General features: G+C 43.0%; 1 protein-coding gene across 1 annotated transcript in view; it reads right to left on the bottom strand.

Moving 5' to 3' along the window:
* LOC126473780 (uncharacterized) overlaps positions 1 to 21637 on the bottom strand; it is a 226480-nt gene that overhangs the window by 117038 nt on the left and 87805 nt on the right. The window contains exon 2 of the mRNA XM_050101047.1: positions 15271 to 15451. Coding sequence (XP_049957004.1) covers positions 15271 to 15451 — 181 coding nt within the window. The remainder of the gene's footprint in view (positions 1 to 15270; positions 15452 to 21637) is intronic.

Below are 21637 nucleotides of genomic sequence, written 5' to 3'. Positions count from 1 at the left end.
AAGTTTGTGACAAGAATATTTGGTGTACACTGTAGAACCCCTTGTAGATGGTTCTTTAAACATACAAGCATCTGACAACAGGGTGATGCTAAATTAACTTCCTTATAAAGACTGTTGTTGTCAACAACCAACTGTAGTTTCAAACAACAGTAACATTTATTAACATAATACTGAAAGGAGAAGTGACTTATATTATCTTCGCTCTGTCTTAGGGTGGCACATGAAGGGGTGAGGTATTCAGTCCTCAACATTTCTGATAACATACATAGTGGTGTCAGAATATATTAGATAGTATAGAGAGAGATTTTGCATATAACACCACATTAAAAAAATAAACGTAGCTTATAACTAGTGTAATATACAATCATGCAAATGGGCAGTACTTTGTTATGTGTTTACCTTAGAAAGCGTTATTTCAGACAGTATGAAATGGGAGAATGTGACTGACTTATTTGTTAATCCTCTTTCATCTTGCTTACCACATGACAATCGCATTGTGATAAGCCTGGACTGTATGGAGGATGTTGCCATACCTCCAGCTATGTTGGGGAGAGTGCGGTGTTGCGTCATCGTGCAACAAAATCACATCGGCGATCAATTTTCCCCGTCACTTTTTCTGAATTGCCTTACGCTACCAGTGCAAAGTCTGACAATACAAAGCAGAATTGATTGTCGTGTCTTTCAGCATAAATTCCAAATTCTCCACAACCTCCATATCAAAGAACACTGTCGTTACCACCTTTCTCGCTCAAGGTTGGACCTTGGCCTTCTTTCCTTGTGGTGATGCGATGTTCACCCATTCCATCCATGTTCTCTTTGCTTCAGGGGTGAAGCGGTAGACCCAAGTTTCATCCCCTGCGCTGAAACTCTCCACACAATACCGTTCCGAAAATGCCAGTGACGAATGGAAACGTTGTCCCTTGTGAACACTGGTGAGCATCCGTGTGACCCATCTGGCACACAGTTCATGGTATCTCAGGTGCTTGTGAACAATGGAGGACACACTCCCATATCAAATGTTCAGTATGCTGGAAATTTCCTGTGGTTTCATGCTCCGATCCGCACTTATATTAATGATCACATCCACACGGTCAACATTTGCAACGGTACTGGACGTTGTAGACCTGCCATCGCGACATTCGTCAGTGAGATCTGTATGTCTGCCGTCGAATTTCCTACACCACTTTACATCTACATCTACATGATTACTCTGCAATTCACATTTAAGTGTTTGGCAGAGGCTTCATCGAACCACAATCATACTATTTCTCTACCATTCCACTCCCGAGCAGCGCGCGGGAAAAACGAACACCTAAACCTTACTGTTCGAGCTTTGATTTCTCTTATTTTATTTTGATGATCATTCCTACCTATGTACGTTGGGCTCAACAAAATATTTTGGCATTCGGAAGAGAAAGTTGGTGACTGAAATTTCGTAAATAGATCTGGCCGCGACGAGAAACGTCTTTGCTTTAATGACTTCCATCCCAACTCGCGTATCATATCTGACACACTCTCTCCCCTATTACGTGATAATAAAAAACGAGCTTCCCTTTTTTGCAACCTTTCGATGTCCTCCGTCAATCCCACCTGGTAAGGATCCCACACCGCGCAGCAATATTCTAACAGAGGACGAACGAGTGTAGTGTAAGCTGTCTCTTTAGTGGACTTGTTGCATCTTCTAAGTGTCCTGCCAATGAAACGCAACCTTTGGCTCGCCTTCCCCACCATATTATCTATGTGGTCTTTCCAACTGAAGTTGTTCGTAATTTTAACACCCAGGTACTTAGTTGAATTGACAGCCTTGAGAATTGTACTATTTATCGAGTAATCGAATTCCAACGGATTTCTATTGGAACTCATGTGGATCACCTCACACTTTTAGTTATTTAGCGTCAACTGCCACCTGCCACACCATACAGCAATCTTTTCTAAATCGCTTTGCAACTGATACTGGTCTTCGTATGACCTTACTAGACGGTAAATTATAGCATCATCTGAGAACACCCTAAGAGAACTGCTCAGATTGTCACCCAGGTCATTTATATAGACCAGGAACAGCAGAGGTCCCAGGACGCTTCCCTGGGGAACACCTGATATCACTTCAATTTTACTCGATGATTTGCCGTCTATCACTACGAACTGCGACCTTCCTGACAGGAAATCACGAATCCAGTCGCACAACTGAGACGATACCCCGTAGGCCCGCAGCTTGATTAGAAGTCGCTTGTGAGGAACGGTGTCAAAAGCTTTCCGGAAATCTAGAAATACGGAATCAACTTGAGATCCCCTGTCGATAGCGGCCATTACTTCGTGCGAATAAAGAGCTAGCTGCGTTGCACAAGAACAACGTTTTCTGAAACCATGCTGATTACGTATCAATAGATCGTTCCCTTCGAGGTAATTCATAATGTTTGAATACAATATATGCTCCAAAACCCTACTGCAAACCGACGTCAATGATATAGGTCTGTAGTTCGATGGATTACTCCTACTACCCTTCTTAAACACTGGTTATGACAATTTCCAGAACACAATCAAATACCCTAAGCGACATATTGCATCCTCACCATATACAGTAGTGATATCACAGTGAATGTCTGTGCAACTGAGCCTTTAGTCCACAGGAATCTGACCGTTGCATGCTGATGTGTCGCTCACATCTAAGTTTATAACAGTTTATTGAGCAAGGAAAGAAACGTCTGCTTCGACGATAATAACAAAATCACAATTACAGTGTATCACAGGCATGAAGACTTGACAATATGGTGATTCCAGAGTCTGACAAAGTAACACGATTAGGACCTTCATAGACAAATACCTATTCTGAGTCCAATGAAGCTGTCCTGAATAACACCAGCATAGGAACAGAAATGTCTGTCTTGAATACAATCTGACTGTGTAAAAGGAAATGAATGCTGAGTACAGCAGCGTCAGTCCCTAAAATGGACTTCGAGAGCATCTGAAGACGATAGGGTGAGTAGTGCCTGTCTGGAGTCTAAGAGAGGCTTCTGAAGCCAGAAGAACTGACTTGCGCAGTTCTGTGCTCCTACATTTATAGCGACCAGCGACGGAATACTCACGGCACTATTTTCTGGTCATGTGTATGGCAGACGCGAATGGGTCCCTTGGAAGTAGCAGCCTCTGCTAGCGCCAGTACCGCCGCCTGGAGCCCTATTGTGTATCTTTCGGCTGCTCTGCCAATCGGATCTGTAGGCGAGCGCACCGAGCGGCATTATTTTCAAAGGAGAGCCCACACGTTATTCTGTAATCATTTCGGAAGCGATTTCACACAGTTCTAGCAAACGGAGGCGATGCTGTCAGTTCTCGTGCAAGTGGTCGCAGATCCACGCATGTGCACTGCAGTGCGCATAGCGATGCGAACGTGAAGCGGCTAGCAGCCGACGCAGGCATGCTATTCTTCGGAGCACCGGAAAGTGTGTTTAGAGTACGTACTACTGCTCAAATTTTGCTGACCACGTGTTTCCGTGCATACGTAGTAACGATAGGGTATTTGATTGTGTTCTTGGAAATTGTCATAAATGCCATATTCTCATTCATATTGACATCTTTTTTACGATTTTTATGTTTCGGGATATGAGTAATGATGGTGTGTAGTACCACATTGTACAAATATATGCAAATAATTATTTAAGGGAGTCTCAAAGACTAAGAATATGCATAGAACGTGGTTATAACTCGCTCCTAGAGATCCAAACTATCGAAGTAGACTACTTCATAATAAATAATACATCATAATACATCAACGATTTGGGTCTTAAAAACAAAATTTTAAAGTCGACTTTTCGAGAGCGAGTGGAGAGCGCAGTTACTGAAGTTCGACGTAGTTCAAAACATGCACCTAACGAACCAAAATGCTTCATATGTAGTAGGACAGTCTAAAAATATTGTTGTTGTTAAGGATTCAATCACAGATAAATACTTGTGACAAGGAAGCATATAAAGATGATTGCTGCTAGTTTCATTCGTAGTAATTTAAGTTGCGCTCTTAGGTTTCTGTCTAACCACCACACGTTAATAAATTGCTACGTATTAGGAAAAAAATGGTGAATTATTTTTGACAGTAAAAAATATAAATATCAGTGTCAGTTGTTTCATGCACAGCAATTTCATCATAGCAATTTCATCTTTCATTTTTTAAACATATGGAAGTCGCGAAACCGAATATACTCACTAATGAGAAAGCGCCATTTTACCTGTAAAAAACTATAAATATTGCAGAAAAATACTTAATTCTCAAGAGTAACAAAGTCTCAGAATGTGTTACAAAAACGAGGAGGAAAAAATTTTTTTATACCCAGCCATATGCAAACCTATGGCGTTTTTGCATGACAGTCTGTTGCCTTAACCACTTGCCCAAAACACTACTATGCAGTAAGCGTTTAGTTCCTGATGATTTTCGTGGAGAGGGACGCTGGTTGACTTTGTTGCTGAACAATGCGAGCGTAAGCCGTAAATCCATGAAATTTTTAAAGGTACACAAAATCCTTTTCCAACTTTACTTAAAAGTTGTAAACGCTTATCGATAGCTAAAAAGCAAACCATTTTCTGGAAAAAGTACGCAAAGTCGCTAGTAATACAGCTAACACTCATGTCATACACATAAGCTGAGCTGACATCTTGAAATTTAATGTTTTTTGAACTCTTAATTACATAAAATTAATTTTGTGAGGATATTGACAAAAAATATTTTTTTTTTTTTTTGCTGTTCTAATCATTCACTGTAATAACAAAACAAACCGCATTTCTAACAAAGGAAAACAGTCTATTACAAACTCACTTTCCCCTCGGATTCATCCTGGTGATTCTTCAATAAAATGGTCACTCAACCCAATACTAAAACCACTCAGTATTTCTAAAATAACAAATTATAGCAGTAAACAACTCACACAGAACCGAACAAATGATCATAGCGAAACCTAACCACCTCTCGAGTACAGTTGCTGGAAAATCGGCAGGCAGACCTATCGGTAACAGGTCTCAAAAGATTACAGAATAGCAAATTTGACTAAAGAACTGAAAATGACGTCACTACTGATGCTAACCTACCGCATCGATCGGTATGAACCATACAGAATAGGGCCCCTGTGTCCATCCATTACTGCGACAGGGCGAGTTCGCAACGCTGAGTCGTGCAGGGGCCGTGTAGGCCACTCGCGTGCCCGAGATGCCCGAAGGGTTGCCTATCGCTTTTGCGAAGACCTCCGTTATAGCACACGCACCTCCAATTTGGAGTGAACATCCAGCTGACGCGCCGTTGAGTCTAGAGTGCTCTGCACACACAACACGACGAGGTACCACAGCATCCGTCCTATCGAACGTGCCAGCAGTTAATGCCACATGCTACACATTGACCACGGTCACAAAACGCAGTGTGCTCTCGCAGCAAGCTAATGTAACTTACTTTTTGATTCACTCTCGTTTCTTGCCAGTTCCGTGTATGTACTAATAAATAAATAATATGAGCAAAGTGATAAAGCAAATGACAACCACAAAGGTATCTCTACAAGGAACCCTTCGGTGTGTGACGGAGGGCACATTTTGTACCACTGTCTCTTACCCCCTTTCCTACTTCAGTCCAAATGCTTCGCTGGGAAAACGATTGTTGGTAGTCTATCTGTGAGCTCGAACTCTCTAATTTTATTTCGTGGCCTTTCTGCGAGATATACGTAGGAAAAATCAATGTATTGGCTGAATTTTCTAGAAACGTACGCTCTCGGAATTTTAACAGTAAAGCATATCGTGATGCAGAATGCATCTCTTGTTGCGTCTGCCAGAGGAGTTCGCTGAGGGTTTGCGTCACGCTTATGCGCTTGCTAAGTGAACCCGTAACGAAATTCACTGCATTTATTTAGATGATCTTTATTTCCTCGCCGGCCGGTGTGGCCGTGCGGTTCTAGGCGCTTTAGTCTGGAACCGCGTGACTGCTCCGGTCTTAGGTTCGAATCCTGCCTCGGGCATGGATATGTGTGATGTCCTTAGGTTGCTTAGTTTTAAGTAGTTCTAAGTTCTAGGGGACTGATGACCTCAGCAGTTGAGTCCCATAATGCTCAGAGCCATTTGAACCATTTTTTTATTTCCTCCACTAATCCTAACCGATACGAATCCCAAACTGACTAGCAATATTCAAGTATTAGTCGAACGAAGATTTGCCATGCTACCAAGCTACCATCTTTCTGAATCAACTGCACTTCCTCACGATTCTTCCAGCGATTCTCAGTCTGGAATCAGCTTAGCTGCGGTTACTTTTAAGTGGTCGTTCCACTTCAAATCGAACCGTATGCGAACTCCTATATAGATATTTGATGGATACGACTGCTTTCCACAATTGTTCTGTAATGCTGTAGTTATACAATAATTTACTTCCTGCCATTTATGTGGAATAAATGACATTTGTTAATGTCAAGGGCCAATTATCAATCCCTGCACCAAGCGTCAATACTCTGCGCGTTTTCGTGGATTTCGGTTCAATTTTCTACCGTTGGTACTTCTCTCCATACAGCGACATCATCCGTGTACAGCGAATTCAAACATGATTCTACGGCGATTATTATGAAAGTGATTATTATTTTATTTATTGTACATTATAAAAATTAACAATAATTTAGCTAATGAAGCAATCTGATCGTATGACGAATACTGACGACGTCAGTAACCTCCGTAACAAGCTACATTTCAAATCAGGCATGTACATGGAGAGTTACAGACGATTATATTAAAAGATAAGTAAATGTGCCAAAACCATTAATCCTCCTCAGTTACAAGTAACATGAAGGCAGTACAAGTTTCTCAGATCCTTACCTAACATTCCTAATGGATGAGTAGCCACAATTTATTATTTCGTAAGTATTTACGAGGGGCTTTCAATAAGTGATGCAACTAATTTTTTTCTCGTCCAATTTCTGATGAAATAATACGGAATTTGTTGTGGGACATCGTGGAATATTCGTTCAGCCCCTATAGTTTCATGAAGTTCCGATAGGTGGCGGCGTCTGTAACGGAGGTATGTTCCAAGCAGACAACTGTAATTGAGTTCCTTTTGGTGGAAAACCAGAGCATCGCAGATACTCATAGGCACTTGCAGAATGTCTACTGAGACCTGACAGTGAACAAAAGCACGGTGAGTCGTTGGGCGAGGCGTCTATCATCATGGAAACCTGTCCGATCTCCCGCGTGCCGACCGGCTGCACCCAGCTGTGACTCTTGCAGTGTTGGAACGTGCGGACACTCTCATTGGAGGTGATCGACGTATCACATTCAGACACCTCGCTGCTCAACTGGACGTCTCTGTTGATAGTGCTGACCCTCATCCACCAGTTGGGGTAGTCAAATGTGTTTGCCAGGTGGGTTCCTCGCCGCCTAGCACAAGACCATAAAGAGCAACGGAGGACCGTCTGTGCGGAAGTGCTTGGGCGTTACGAGGCTGATTTGACGAATATCGTCACAGCGGATGGAATATGGGTTCATCACTTCGAACCGGAAGCAAAACGGCAATGCATGGAGTGGCGCCACACCACCTCTCCTCCGAAGAAAAGGTTCAAAGTCGCACCCACAGCCGGTAAAGCCACGGCGATGGTCTTCTGGGACTCTGAAAAGGTTATTCTGTTTGAAGTTCTCCATCATAAATCAACAGAGCTCTAAAGTATATTGTGCTACCCTCAGAAAATTGCGTGTTCGTCGGAAAAAAATGCAAACGATCCTCTCCTTCTCCATGACAAGGCAAGACCTCACACTAGTCTCAGGAAACCGAGAGGAGCTCACAGTACTTCACTGGAGTGTTCTTCGTCATCCACCTTGCAGTACAGGCCTCTCACCTTCCGACTTCTGTCTGTTTGGCCCAACGAAGGGTGGACTCCGCAGGAAGCAGTACTTTGGGAGACTGCGAGGTTATTGATACAGCAAGACGTTGGCTCCGACGGCGTTCAGTAGAGTGGTGCAGTGGGGGCATACAGATCCTCCCAGAAAGGTGGCGTAAGGCCGTCGCATTGAACGTAGATTGTGTTGAAGAAGGGGTTTTGTAGCAAAAACGTGGGGAATAACACGGTGTGTTACAGTCCTGAATGAAACCAACGTGCTTCCAGAAAAACAAATGCGTTGCATTACTTACTGAACGCCCTTCCCATATAATGTTTCGTAAGTTTTGTTACGTTGCAAAACCGGATTCACCGTTCTTCATCGATTTAAAGTAAAAACTACACCGGTAAAGATGCAGTATGTCAAAACAATTGTTTGACAGGCAACTAGTTCTAAAGATAAATTGTGGAAGCAAGTCGTAGGTCCAATACTGGATTTCCACTAGAAAAATCGGTACCTTGAAGTAAAATTACAGTGCTGGCGTATCAAGGAATAGTAAAACCGATTGAAAAAATAACCATTATTCACGCTATTGATGCCAGAACATCCAGCGGACGCAACCTCTAACATTCTAACACTAAAGTCGCGGTAATAAAGAGCTGACTAGGAACTAAAGCGCGTGTACCATAGCCTAGAGCAGAGGTCACCAAACGTTTTTCACAGAGGGCCGGATAAGCGATAAAATGATGAATTCGGGCCGTATCATCATTCTGTACAAGACTTCCTAGTCAGACTAAAGCTCTGGGGAAAAACAGTCAACGAAAAATTATGTTCAGCCTTCCTTGTTAATCATGGTTAAGTGGGATTCAATGCACGAAAGACAAGGCCAACCAACATATTTATTTACAAAAAAGTTATACATTAGGCGACTTTAGAAAAGAAAAAGTTACATCCGACATACATAGTGTTCACATATCCGAATCTCACAAACTAAGCAGCAAAAACGAAAACTGACGTTTGGATTTCAAGGTATCCTCAATGTTTGGTTTGGTATTGCTGCATTCAATCAAGAGAACTGCTTTCAAACGTTCATCAGTCTCGTTCGATGTGCTGACTTAACGTACTACATTTGTGAAAATGTTTGCTCACAGCCATAAGTTGTTCTAAAACACTGGTGGCATACCAGCGAGAAACTTTTTCGGTTTCGGGAACTCGACATCAGCTAAGCTGCAGTAAAATACAAGTTTCCCTTCTCTGTGCTCTTTTCTTGTACAAATAATCTGCTTGCAAATCAGCTACCTGCGACTGTAGTTCACCTGGCACATCATCAAGGTTCTGGAACAGAAGAATGTCGCTCTCATTTCTGTCTAGATCTGAAATCTGTCCAAAACATGATTCGTAGAGCTGCGAATAATTTTTTTGGTATCGGTAAGTAAAGGTTGGTATCTTCGGTGATTGTAGCACAAAATTCCTTGAAACTGCGAAAATGAGAATAATTTTCTCCTTCCAGCTGTGCTACAAACAATGACAGCTATCTTCGAAATCTGTTGATTCTGTAGAGATCACAGACGAGGCTATTCTTTACCTGAAATTTCAAGCTCAGTTCATTCATGTGGGTTGCGATGTCGATTACAATTGACTACTTTGACGGCCAGTTATGATCTGATAGCTATGGATCATCTGTATCTTTGTCAGTGAGAAAAACCTCAGTTTCATCGTTTCGGAGTCCGCCCCTGGTAGCTGGGTGGTCACCGCGACGGCATGTCACACTGAAACATCCCCTTTGAAAAATTAATCAATTACTGTTCTCATAACCTGTACGTTATTTGATTTTCAAAGAGCTGAGCAAAACTGAACGTACTCAGACATTTCTGTCTTTACGTATTCTGATCATCACTAAACTGACACACAATATTTTTTTAGCGCAACGCAATCTGACTTTCAATAATCCCTAGAAAAGAATGGCCCTGACTAACAATAACCTATATCTTTCATGAATCAGTTACCTCACAAAAATCTTCGTTACTCAAACTACTGCAATACAGCGAGCGCCACTACTGCCAGCTAAATAAAAGATTCTAACTACTGAAGGCACTAACTACTGATAGGCATGGTTAGCAAATGAAAGATTTTGATAGGGAACAAACAATGTATTTACCTTAATAATATTGGCTCAAATGGTTCAAATGGCTCTGAGCACTATGGGACTCAACATCTGAGGTCACCAGTCCCCTAGAACTTAGAACTACTTAAACGTAACTAACATAAGGACGACACACACATCCATGCCCGAGGCAGGATTCGAACCTGCGACGGTAGCGGTCGCGCGGTTCCAGACTGAAGCGCCTATAACCGCTCGGCCACTTCGACCGGCCTTAATAATATTCAAAAGTCATCATACATATATATCAGTTCATGATATACAGTATTACAAACTTACTCTTTCTGATGGACACACGTCCAGATCGTCCGCTCTCAAAATTCTACCATCTCTCTCCCCACATCCAACACTGCTGGCGGCTCACCTCCAATTGCCCAATGCTACGAGCTGTTCACATCTAATTGCCCAACACTACAATAGCGAATATTACAACAATGCTAATCAGCCACAGATTTTCATACAGAGCGCTACGTGGCGTTACCAACATAAAAACCTAAACAGCCTACTTACAACACCTAACGGCCCGGGTTCGACTCCCGGCTGGGTTGGAGATTTTCTCCGCTCAGGGACTGGCTGTTGTGTTGTCCTTATCATCATCATTGCAACCCCATCGACACGCAAGTCGCCGAAGTGGCGTCAACTCGACAGACTTGCACCAGGCGAACGGTCTACAAGACGGGAGGCCCTAGCCACACGGCATTTCTATTTTTATCGTTTAGGAGCTCGTAAAAACGAACAGGACTCTGCCGCAAGTGAGCCACATCCCTCCTGTGTATAAGGCAAGTCACAGAATTCAGGATAAATTTCTTCAAGAAAAGCGTCGAACTGACGGTGATTGAGCGCATGTCCCAGAAAGAATTTCGCAGCAGAAAAAGACTTATTTCAGTAGACGAGAGATATCTGAACCTTTCTCACAGAGTGCCTGCCTATGTATCGTGCAGTGTACGAACATATCGCCCGGAATTCGAAAATCTTTCAAATGAGTCCTGCTCATTGAACATAGTAAATTTAAAGCACATAGCAGCAGATATTTCCATACGTGCGGAGGTATTCCATCATTAATAATACTGAAATTCCATCATTAATAATACCTAAATTAATAATACTTAAATTTAAATTGTATAGCAACGTCTTGTGTTCCCTATATTTTATCAAGCAAATTCAAATACCTCGTCGTAGTTTGGCGACCCCTGGTCTAGAGCGCGCACGCGGCAAGAGATGTGAACGCGAAGCGCCCGGAAAATTGAATGAACAACATTTTTTCCCAGGCAGATTAGTACACCTGCGTAAGTGCGTACTAACATAACGATAAAAACTAAAAGTACATTAACATAATCAAAAAGAAAACGTGGACAAGCGCAGCAGTAAGATCCGAAGGTGCGTTGCGTAACAATCAGGACACAAGGACGTGTGACAGCCGAAACACATTAATAAAAGACAATAAAGAAGGAACAGAATGATGAGGGAGGAAGAAGCGGAGAGGAAGAGTGGGGAGAGGGAGAGAGTTATAAAATTACCATGCTAGTTAATGCCATTGAGGCAATCGAAACTCGCCAGTATATGACGATGTCTTAACTCACTTTGCCTATTAAGGGTAAATATAATGGATATATGTCTTCATCTAGATAATCACCTGAAGATATGGTCGTAACGCCACGAAACGGGTCGTGAGTCCAATAAAGAGGAATGTCATACAGCTAAAGCGGCATTCTACTTTCCGAGTCAGAAAGCATTTAAGGGCGATTGGTAGGACGCACAGTATCTTTTGCTAGTCAGTGGTCTTTTGTCTTTGGTCGGTGCTTGTGTGAAATATACAGGTTGGCAATTATTGAACTATATGAAATAAAATGGTCATAACTTCTGGACGGTTTGCGTTAGGACGTTCAAACCGCGGGGCATGAAGAGAATTAGTATGGTTTGGTTTAGCGACGAAGCCCACTTTCATTTGGATGGGTTCGTCAATAAGCAAAATTGGCGCATTCGGGGGACTGAGAATCAGCATTTCGCGATCGATATGTCCCTTCACCCTCAACGGGTGCCTGTGTCGCGTGCAGTGTCCAGTTACGGAATAATCGGTGCGATATTAATCGGTGGCATTCCCATTATCCAAAGTGATCCTGATTTTGACAAGATGTGGTTCATGCAAGACGCAGCTCGACTCCATCGAAGAAGGAGATGGTTCAAAAGGCTTTAAGCACAATGGGACTTAACATCTGAGGTCATCAGTCCCCTAGACTTAGAACTGCTTAAACCTAACTAACCTAAAGACATCACACACATCCATGCCCGAGGCAGGATTCGGACGTGCGACCGTAGCAGCAGCGCAATTCCGGACTGAAGCGCCTAGAACTGCTCGGCCACAGCGGCCGGCTCAAAGCAGGAGTGTGTTTGATGTCCTGCAGGAGCACTTTGGGGACAGCATTCTGGCTCTGGGGTACCCAGGGGCCACTGGGATGGGCCACGATTAGCCGACATATTCTCCAGATCTCAACACATGCGACTCCTTTTTGTGGGGCTATGTTAAAGACGAAGTGTACAGCAACAACCCCAAAACCACTGCTGAGCTGAAAACAGCCATTCAGGAGGTTACCGACAGCATCGATGTTCCGACACTTCAGCGGGTCATACAGAATTTCGCTATTCGTTTACGCTACATCATCGCCAGTGTCAGGCATACCGAACATGTCATAACCTAAATCCGAATATCTGTAGTGACGTTTACGTGTTGAATAAAATGTGTGCCCGCCGTAGTTTATAACTAATTTACTTTTTTTCATGTAGTTCAGTACTTTTGTCATCATGTTAAGCGTCTACGTAGTCGAGCAGCCGCGCGGAGTAAATACTTGAACAGTTCCATCGATTTGGAATTACGGTAACTTTTCACTGAAGTTAGGCGTTTGACTGTGTTTTCGGCAATTGATTTTGTGCGAGTATAGGAACATTAATTTTGATTACTTGATTTAAAGCATCGTTGAACTGCAGTTATTTGCTGCAGTAGTTATTTCTATTCATATGGAACGGTCTTGTTGAATATTTTCGCAGTCATTATTCAGGTAATGAACTATGGTTTATGTCGTGATTGATAGTGGTAAACCCGTCTCGTAAACGGACATACGGCTGGGAGAGCGGTGTGCTGACCACGTGCCCCTCCATATCCGCATCCAGTGACGCCTGTAGCCTAAGGATGACATGGCGCCCGGTCGGTACCGTTGGACCTCCATGGCCTGTTCGGGTGGAGTTTTTTAGATAGTGGTAAAGTGTACCTTCAGGATACGTTTGTTTGTGTGGTCACCTTCCGCAGCAGCTGTTAACATCTGTTATCATAGGGTATCTGTCTTGAGCTGACTGCAATGTAATTAAAATGAATTACAGATGACTCGTTTCGCTTTTATTTACAAAGCATCTTCTGTGGTATTCTATAATTGGATACACACGTTTGTACATTTATGTTTTGATTCTTTTAGGTTAAAAACAGTGTTTTATTTATGGAGTTGGTCTGCAAGCTACTTACAGTGTTTCTTTACATAGTTTGCTCAAAAAAACGTTCAAATGCGTGTGAAATCTTATGGGACTTAACTGCTAAGGTCATCAGTCCTAAGCTTACACACTAATTAATCTAAATTAATCTAAGGACAAACAAACACACCCATGCCCAAGGAAGAATTCGAACCTCCGCCGGGACCAGCTGCACAGTCCATGACTACAGCGCCGTAGACCGCTTTTTTTGTTGTTGATCTCATTTTGTTCTTTATTGTACGTAGACTTTGTTCTGGCGGACGTCCGATGACACTCATTCAGGTTGTTCATTGATCCGTTCAATCAGTTTTTTATTACAGAGGGTAGCTAAACCTTCTGACCAAACATGCTGGCTTTTTTTTTTCTTTCGTTCGTTGCATCTGCTCGGGGTGGACGTCGTAAGACACCCGTTTAAGTTCGTTGTTGATCGATTAACTCAGTTTTTTTTGTTACAGAAGGCAGCTAACCCTCTGACCGAACACGCTGAGTTACTGTGCCGGCTCCGCTCGGCTAATCCCGTGTGGCCATAGTTTGCAGGTTCCCCTCTTGCTAGCAGTGGGTGGTGCCGACAGGCTTCATTTCTCATCTACAGGTTTTGACATTTTGCGTTATTTCCTGCACTGCACTATTTATAATTGACTTTTGTTGTGTACATAGTTCCGCGTAGTCAGCACGTACACAACTTTCCCACTAGAGCGCACCCCGCTAAGCACAACAGCGCAGGCGCAGCGCTCGTCCGTCTCCGCACTACGAGATGGCGCTGCCTTAGAGACGGAGCAAATTCTGCTTCTGCTGATCCGCGTATTAGTATGTAACGCAGCCAATGAGATTGCTGCTAACGTAGAACCTTTTCTCGGCGCGGATCACACTTGCGCAGTGATACCTGAACGCGCGAGGTATTATAACGAGTGTACAGACCTCCAAATAGTCAGTCTGCATTTGTCGACACCAGTCTGTACCAGTCTACATTTGTCTGTACCAGTCTATAGTCAAGTTTCAGTCTGCGCCTAATAAGATTACCATATTCCTGTACATAGCCATAAAGATAAATGTATAGACACTTTTGTCAAGTATCAGAGATATGTGAGAATAAGATTAATGTACCAAGACCAAAGGAACTCCAGAGTGTCAATTGTAAATAGCATCCAGAATCAAGTTAAGTAATTTGATGCTTGTTATTATTTTAATAAATGTGTGTGAAAATTAATCAAGTTCTGTTTAAAGTTGGTCACCGTCAATCTGCTACTCTAAGTGTGCAAGCGGCATTTCTATCATCTGACCTAATGGCAGAAGATAAACACGCCAGAATAAGACCACGAGACATATTGCTGACACTCGCCTACTTCGTTAGAGCGACAAGTCAAATAATCTGATGATGTGTGTACCGAAGGTCTTACAGTACGCACACCACAACTTTCTTAACTGTTTTTCGTTCATCACTGCCACAGTGTTTATGCCTATTCGTTTGTTTTCGTTCACATTGTGAGAGCTGCCAACCTATGAAACAACTTTTTTTTTTTAAATACCGGTTGCAGATGTATTACAAGCATTTATTTGGTTTTAAGTACAAGTAACTGGTTTCGCCAGCATCATTAAAACTACAATATTTACTCAGTCAATTTCTTTATTTATGTATACTATTCGCCACCTTGTCTATTTATTTCAAACCGTTAAGGAGTAATTCTGTATTAAATGTATGGGCTTTGAAGCGACACGACAGATCTTTCAGACATCGCAACGAGTCAAGAGGTCTACAGAGTCCCATACGGGATGCTCACCAGCACGTTCGCCGCTGGAGCCGTCATCATTGTCGTCATCGTCATCTTCTTCGTCGCTGTACCCCAGCAGGAGGTTGGACAGCGTGCCGAGCGGGTTCCAGCCGCCGCCGCTAGAGGCGCTGCTGCCACTGGCACAGTCCACCCGTACTGAGGAACCAGGAGCGGCCTTCACCGCCTGCCCCTGTCAACAAGGGGACAACGTGATTTGTGGCGTCAACGCATTGAAGTTCAACCACACAAACGCTCAGGGAGCCACTTCAACGCGTTACTAGCAATTCTCAGTCTAGGTCGCTCTGTGTCGCATGTATTCTGCTCGCCATTAAAATTACAGCTGCTGAAGGGATAGAGAATATTAAGTTTCTCTTGCTACCTGCATAAAGTATCGTAGGAACAGTACGCGATTAAAGCTGTAGGCGGTTTGGGGGTGTAGAGGGCGCGAAATGTAGTGCACAGAGCTGCCACCCCTTGCTACAACAAGAGATCTAATAATTTATAATGATTCAGGTTCATCATCGACGGGCGGTAATAATTGACCACAAAAATTCGATGATCTTAACGTCGATGTTAGTCAAGTGATTTATACAGGACAATAAGGGAAAAGGATTATACAGGTACATCTACTATCATATTTATTAATCATTAAATACAGCAGTAACTAGCATTTAACGTCTACATCTACATATACATCTACATCCATACTCCGCAAGCCACCTGACGGTGTGTGGCGGAGGGTACCTTGCGTACCTCTATCGGTTCTCCCTTCTATTCCAGTCTCGTATTGTTCGTGGAAAGAAGGATTGTCGAATGCTTCTGTGTGGGCTCTAACCTGTCTCATTTTATCCTCATGGTCTCTTCGCGAGATATACGTAGGAGGGAGCAATATACTGCTTGACTCTTCGGTGAAGGTATGTTCTCGAAACTTCAACAAAAGCCCGTACCGAGATACTGAGCGTCTCTCCTGCAGAGTCTTCCACTGGAGTTTATCTATCATCTCCGTAACGCTTTCGCGATTACTAAATGATCCTGTAACGAAGAGCGCTGCTCTCCGTTGGATCTTCTCTCTCTCTTCTATCAACCCTATCTGGTACGGATCCCACACTGCTGCGCAGTATTCAAGCAGTGGGCGAACAAGCGTACTGTAACCCACTTCCTTTGTTTTCGGATTGCATTTCCTTAGGATATCCTCCAGTGAATCTCAGTCTGGCATCTGCTTTACCAACGATCAACTTTATATGATCATTCCATTTTAAATCACTCCTAATGCGTACTCCCAGATAATTTATGGAATTAACTGCTTCCAGTTGCTGACCTGCTATATTGTAGCTAAATGATAAGGGATCTATCTTTCTATGTATTCGCAGCACATTACACTTGTCTACATTGAGATTCAATTGCCATTCCCTGCACCATGCGTCAATTCGCTGCAGATCCTCCTGCATTTCAGTACAATTTTCCAATGTTACAACCTCTCGATATACCACAGCATCATCCGCAAAAAGCCTCAGTGAACTTCCGATGTCATCCACAAGGTCATTTGTCTACTGAGTGTAAAAACAACATTTTCGATAGTTCTCCCTCGCATTGTTGACAGAGAGCATATCCCACCTTTCAAGACAGCCTCTCAAAAGTTGACCATGTCGCTATACAGTTCAAACACGTAATATTTTTGTAGCTCTGGATAGCAAGTACTGATGATGTAATTGATTACTTTTAATGGATGCAGTTCCCATAGAGGCACCCCCATGCTGATCACTTTGTCTGCTATGTTATTGCCAAGTCTTCGTTTCGTAAAGGATCGTAGCATTTAAGAACATTGCTTGTTACGCAATTCAAGTTACCTTCATGTAAAAATAACTGTTAATAACACCAAAGATTTGAATGTAATCTTTCACTTCAAGTCCCCCACCCTAGGTGATTATCAGATGCATCACGCAATAGATTAAGAAATATATGACGTAAGGATAAACATTGTGTTTGTCTCCATAAGACGATACAGTGCTCTTTATTTCCATTGCGATATGTTAAAGAAGTTGTTTTGCTCATTTTCAGGACAGGAATTCCTGCTACTTTAGCTAACCAACGTGGTGTACGGCAGTGTGGCCGTGCGGTTCTAGGCGCTACAGTCTGGAACCGCGGGAGCGCTACGGTCGCAGGTTCGAATCCTGCCTCGGGCATGGATGTGTGTGATGTCCTTAAGTTAGTTAGGTTTAAGTAGTTCTAAGTTCTAGGGGACTGATGACCTCAGAAGTTGAGTCGCATAGTGCTCAGAGCCATTTGAACCATTTGTACGGCACTATCATCAGTGTATGTATGAAAAGAAAAATGGTAATCAGTGAGTAAGGGTATTACTGTCACATTTTTCCTTATTTTCAGCCAGAAGAACAGATTAAGATCACTAGCTTACCACCAGATCACTCCACACTACAGCCAGCACCTTATAAGGTAATAACTGTAGTGTGACGCTAGGCTCGTTCCTTTTCCAGGTTGCAAATTATTATTCGCTTGCGCCATTTTATATTGTTGATGCAGCAAATCTAATTCGGCTCTCCTGTTTTCCTGTAATGTGTCAACTTGTTACCCATCTCACAGACTGTTGTTTCAACAGTTGCATGCTAATTCTTGATGGTTTTGATTGAGTTTCAGCGTGCTATAGCATCTCGAAAGCGTATGTTCTTGAATCTAGGATAGAGAAGCATTGATTTGACTAGTATATATTAACACCTTCATTTGGCAATATGCGCTTTTTCATTTCACTTATGAATCAACGTGGTTTTAGAAAGCATCGCACGTGCGAAACTCAGCTTGCCCTTTTCTCTCATGATATATTGAGAACTACGGATGAAGGGCAACAGGCAGATTCCATATTTCTAGATTTCCGAAAAGTATTTGACACGCTGCCCCATTGCAGGATGTTGACGAAAGTACGAGCATACGGAATAAGTTCACAGATATGTGAGTGGCTCGAAGGCTTCTTAAGGAATAGAATCCAGTATATTAGCCTCGTCGACGAGTGTTCATCAGAGATAAGAGTATCGTCAGGAGTGGCCCAGGGAAGTGTGAACGCGACCGCTGTTGTTCTCTAAGTAAGTAAATGATTTAGCGAACAGGGTGGGCAGCAATTTGCGGCTGTCTGCTGATGATGGCGTGATGTACGATAAGGTTTCGAAGTTGAGTGGGTGTAGGAAGATACAAAACGACTCAGACAAAATTTGTAGTTTGTGTGACGAATGGCAGCTAGTCCTAAATGTGGAAAAATGGACGTTAATGCGGATAAGTAGAAAGATGAAACCACTATGTCTGGATGCAATATTACTAGAGTCCTGCTTGACATAGTCACGTCGTTTAAATATCTGGGCGTGACGCTGCAAAGCATGTGGGAACTGTGGTAGGGAAAGCGAATGGTAGACTTCGGTTAAATGGGAGAATTTTGGAAATAGGTGCTTGACTTGTAGAGGAGACCGCATATAGGACGGTGGTGCAACCTGTTGTTGAATACTGTTCGAGTGTTTTGGATCCGTACCAGATCAGATAGAAGGAAGACATCGAAGCAATTCAGAGGTGGGCTGCTAGATTTGTTAAAAGTAGGTTCTGATAACACGTAAATGTTGCGGAGATGTTTCGGGAACACAAATGGAAATCCCTGGAGGGAAGGTGACGTTCTTTTCACGGAACGCTATTGAGAAAATGTAGAGAACCGGCATTAGAAGCTGACAGCCGAACAATTCTACTGCCACCAACATACATTGCGCGTGAGAGTACGAGAAATTAGTGCTCATTGTTGTTGTTGTGGTCTTCAGTCCAGAGACTGGTTTGATGCAGCTCTCCATGCTACTCTATACTGCGCAAGCCTGTTCATCTCCGAATAACTACTGCAACTTACATCCTTCTCAATCTGCTTACTGTATTCATCTCTTGGTCTCCCTCTACGATTTTTACCCTGCACTCTTCCCTCCAATACTAAATGTGTGATCCCCTACTGCCGCAGAACGTGTCCTATCAACAGATCCCTTCTTCTAGTCGAGTTGTGCCACAAATCCCTCTTCTTCCCAGTTCTGTTCAGTACCTCCTCGCTAGTTACGTGATCTGACCATGTGGGGTGCGGCGTATTGTTCAGACGGAGGGATATAAATAGTCTTTTTTCCCTCGCTCTATTTTCGAGTGGAACGGGAAAGGAGATGCCAAATAGTGGTACATGGTACCCCCGTACGGTGGCTTGCGGCGTATCTACGTAGATGTAGACTTGTCTGTTTTGGTTGCAAGCCAAATATTTTAAAATTCAACGTACTAGTTATTGTGATTACTTTACTGCTTGCAACGCGCTTTTCTCCGTAAATTTCAAGAGCAACCACCTCTACTTTTTTTGTAAGCAGAGTAACTACAGACAGAAAGAGTCCGTACGTCCAGATATCCCATACGAGACACATGCACGGATAGACGCACGCCTTACACAAAGCTGCTTCTGGAATCAGGGCAGACGCGACGGTCCCGCGTCGAACCCGCCGTAGCGTGTGACGTACACGGATGAGCGACAACACTATGACCACCTGTTTAATACCGTGTCGCTCCACTACTGAAACAAATTACTGCAGCGGTTCTGCATAGCATGGATTCTTCAAGTCCGTAGTAGGTTCTGCATCTACAGCTACGTAGACACTCCGCAAACCACCGTACGATGCGTGGCGTCGAGTGCCCTGCACCACTACTTGTCATATCCTTTCCTGTACCACTCGCAAAACGAGGGAAAAACGACCGTCTGTATATCTCCGTATAAGCCCTAATTTCTCGTATCTTATTTACGTGGTGCTTACGCGCGGTGTATGTTGGCTGCAGTAGAATCGATGGGCAGTCAGCTTCCAATGCTCGTTCTCTAAATTTTCTCAATAGCGTTTCTAGAAAAGAGCATCGTCTTCCCTCATGGGTTTCTCATTTGAGTTCCCGAAGCATCTTCGTTCACTTACGTATTTTTCGAACCTACCGGTAACAAATCTAGCAGCTCGCCTCTGAATTGCTTCGACGTCTTCTTTCAATCAAACCAGGTACGGATCCCAAACAGTCCAGTAGTACTCAAGAATAGGTCGCACAAGCATCCTATAAACGGTTTCCTTTACAGGTGAACCACTCTTTCCAAAAATTCTCACAGTAAACCGAAGTCTACCACTCGCCTTCCCTACCGCACTTCTCATATGCTCGTTTCACTTCATGTCTCTTTCCAGAGTTACGCCCAGATATTTAAACGACTTGTTTGTGTCAAGCAGAACATTACTAATCCTGTATCCGAACATTACAGGTCAGATCCTCCTAATCATCCGCATTAACTTACATTTTTCCACAGTTAGGGACCGCTGCCATCTGTCACACCAACTGGAAATTTTGGCTAAGTCGTCTTGTATCTTCCTACAGTCACTCAACTTGGACACCTTACTGAACACCACAGCATCATTAGCAGACAACCGCAGATTGCTACCCACCCCGTCCGCCAAATCATTTATGCATACAGAGAACAACAGCGGTCCTGTCACACTTCCCTGGGGCACTCCTGACGATAAGAGATGAGCAACGCCGCCGAGGATAACATACTTGGTTCTGTTATTTAATAAGTCTTCGAGCCACTCACATATCTGTGAACTTATTCCATATGCTCGTACCTTCGTTAGCAGCCTGCAATGGGGCCCCGTGTCAAATGCTTTTCAGAAATCTAGAAATATGGAATCTGCCTGTTGTCCTTCATCCTTAGTTCCCAGTATATCATGTGAGAAAAGCGCAAGCTGAGTTTTGCTCTAGCGATGCTTTTTAAAACCATGCTGACTCGTTGACATAAACTTCTTAGTCTCAAGAAATTTTGTTATATGCCAACTAAGAATATCTTCATGGATTCTGCAGCAAACAGAAGTTAGGGATACCGGTCTGTAATTTTGTGGGTCATATACACTAGAGTCACCTTCGCCTTTTTCCTGTTGCTTGGGTCATTGTACTGGGCGAGAGATTCGCGGTAAATGCTCGATATGTAAGGGGACAATGCCGTAGAGACTCTTTCTAAAATCGAACTGGGGTTCCTCCCGGATCTGGCGATTTATTTCCTTCCAAATCTTTCAGTTGTTTCCCTCAGCCGTACGTTTCCTCAGGTATGTGGCACAGGACTTCTACGCTCATACCATGCAATTCCCGTAGATTAAGCGCCAAGTAGTTATTTAGTTACATGTTGCAAAGGTCATCTGAACCATTCTTTTATCGAAATGAAGTCGAAATTGGTACTGTTAATATTAATGAACACATGGTTTTTTAGTCCTGCTTATGAAACTATAAGAAAAAACATTTTGTTTTGTTTTTTACTTTACTGGCTGCGTGTTTTTAAGCATAAATTGATCAA

Source organism: Schistocerca serialis, chromosome 4, assembly GCF_023864345.2.
Source record: "Schistocerca serialis cubense isolate TAMUIC-IGC-003099 chromosome 4, iqSchSeri2.2, whole genome shotgun sequence".
Taxonomy (NCBI): Eukaryota; Metazoa; Arthropoda; class Insecta; order Orthoptera; family Acrididae; genus Schistocerca; species Schistocerca serialis.
Note: the sequence above shows the minus strand (reverse complement) of the source record. Positions and strands in the feature narration are given on the sequence as shown.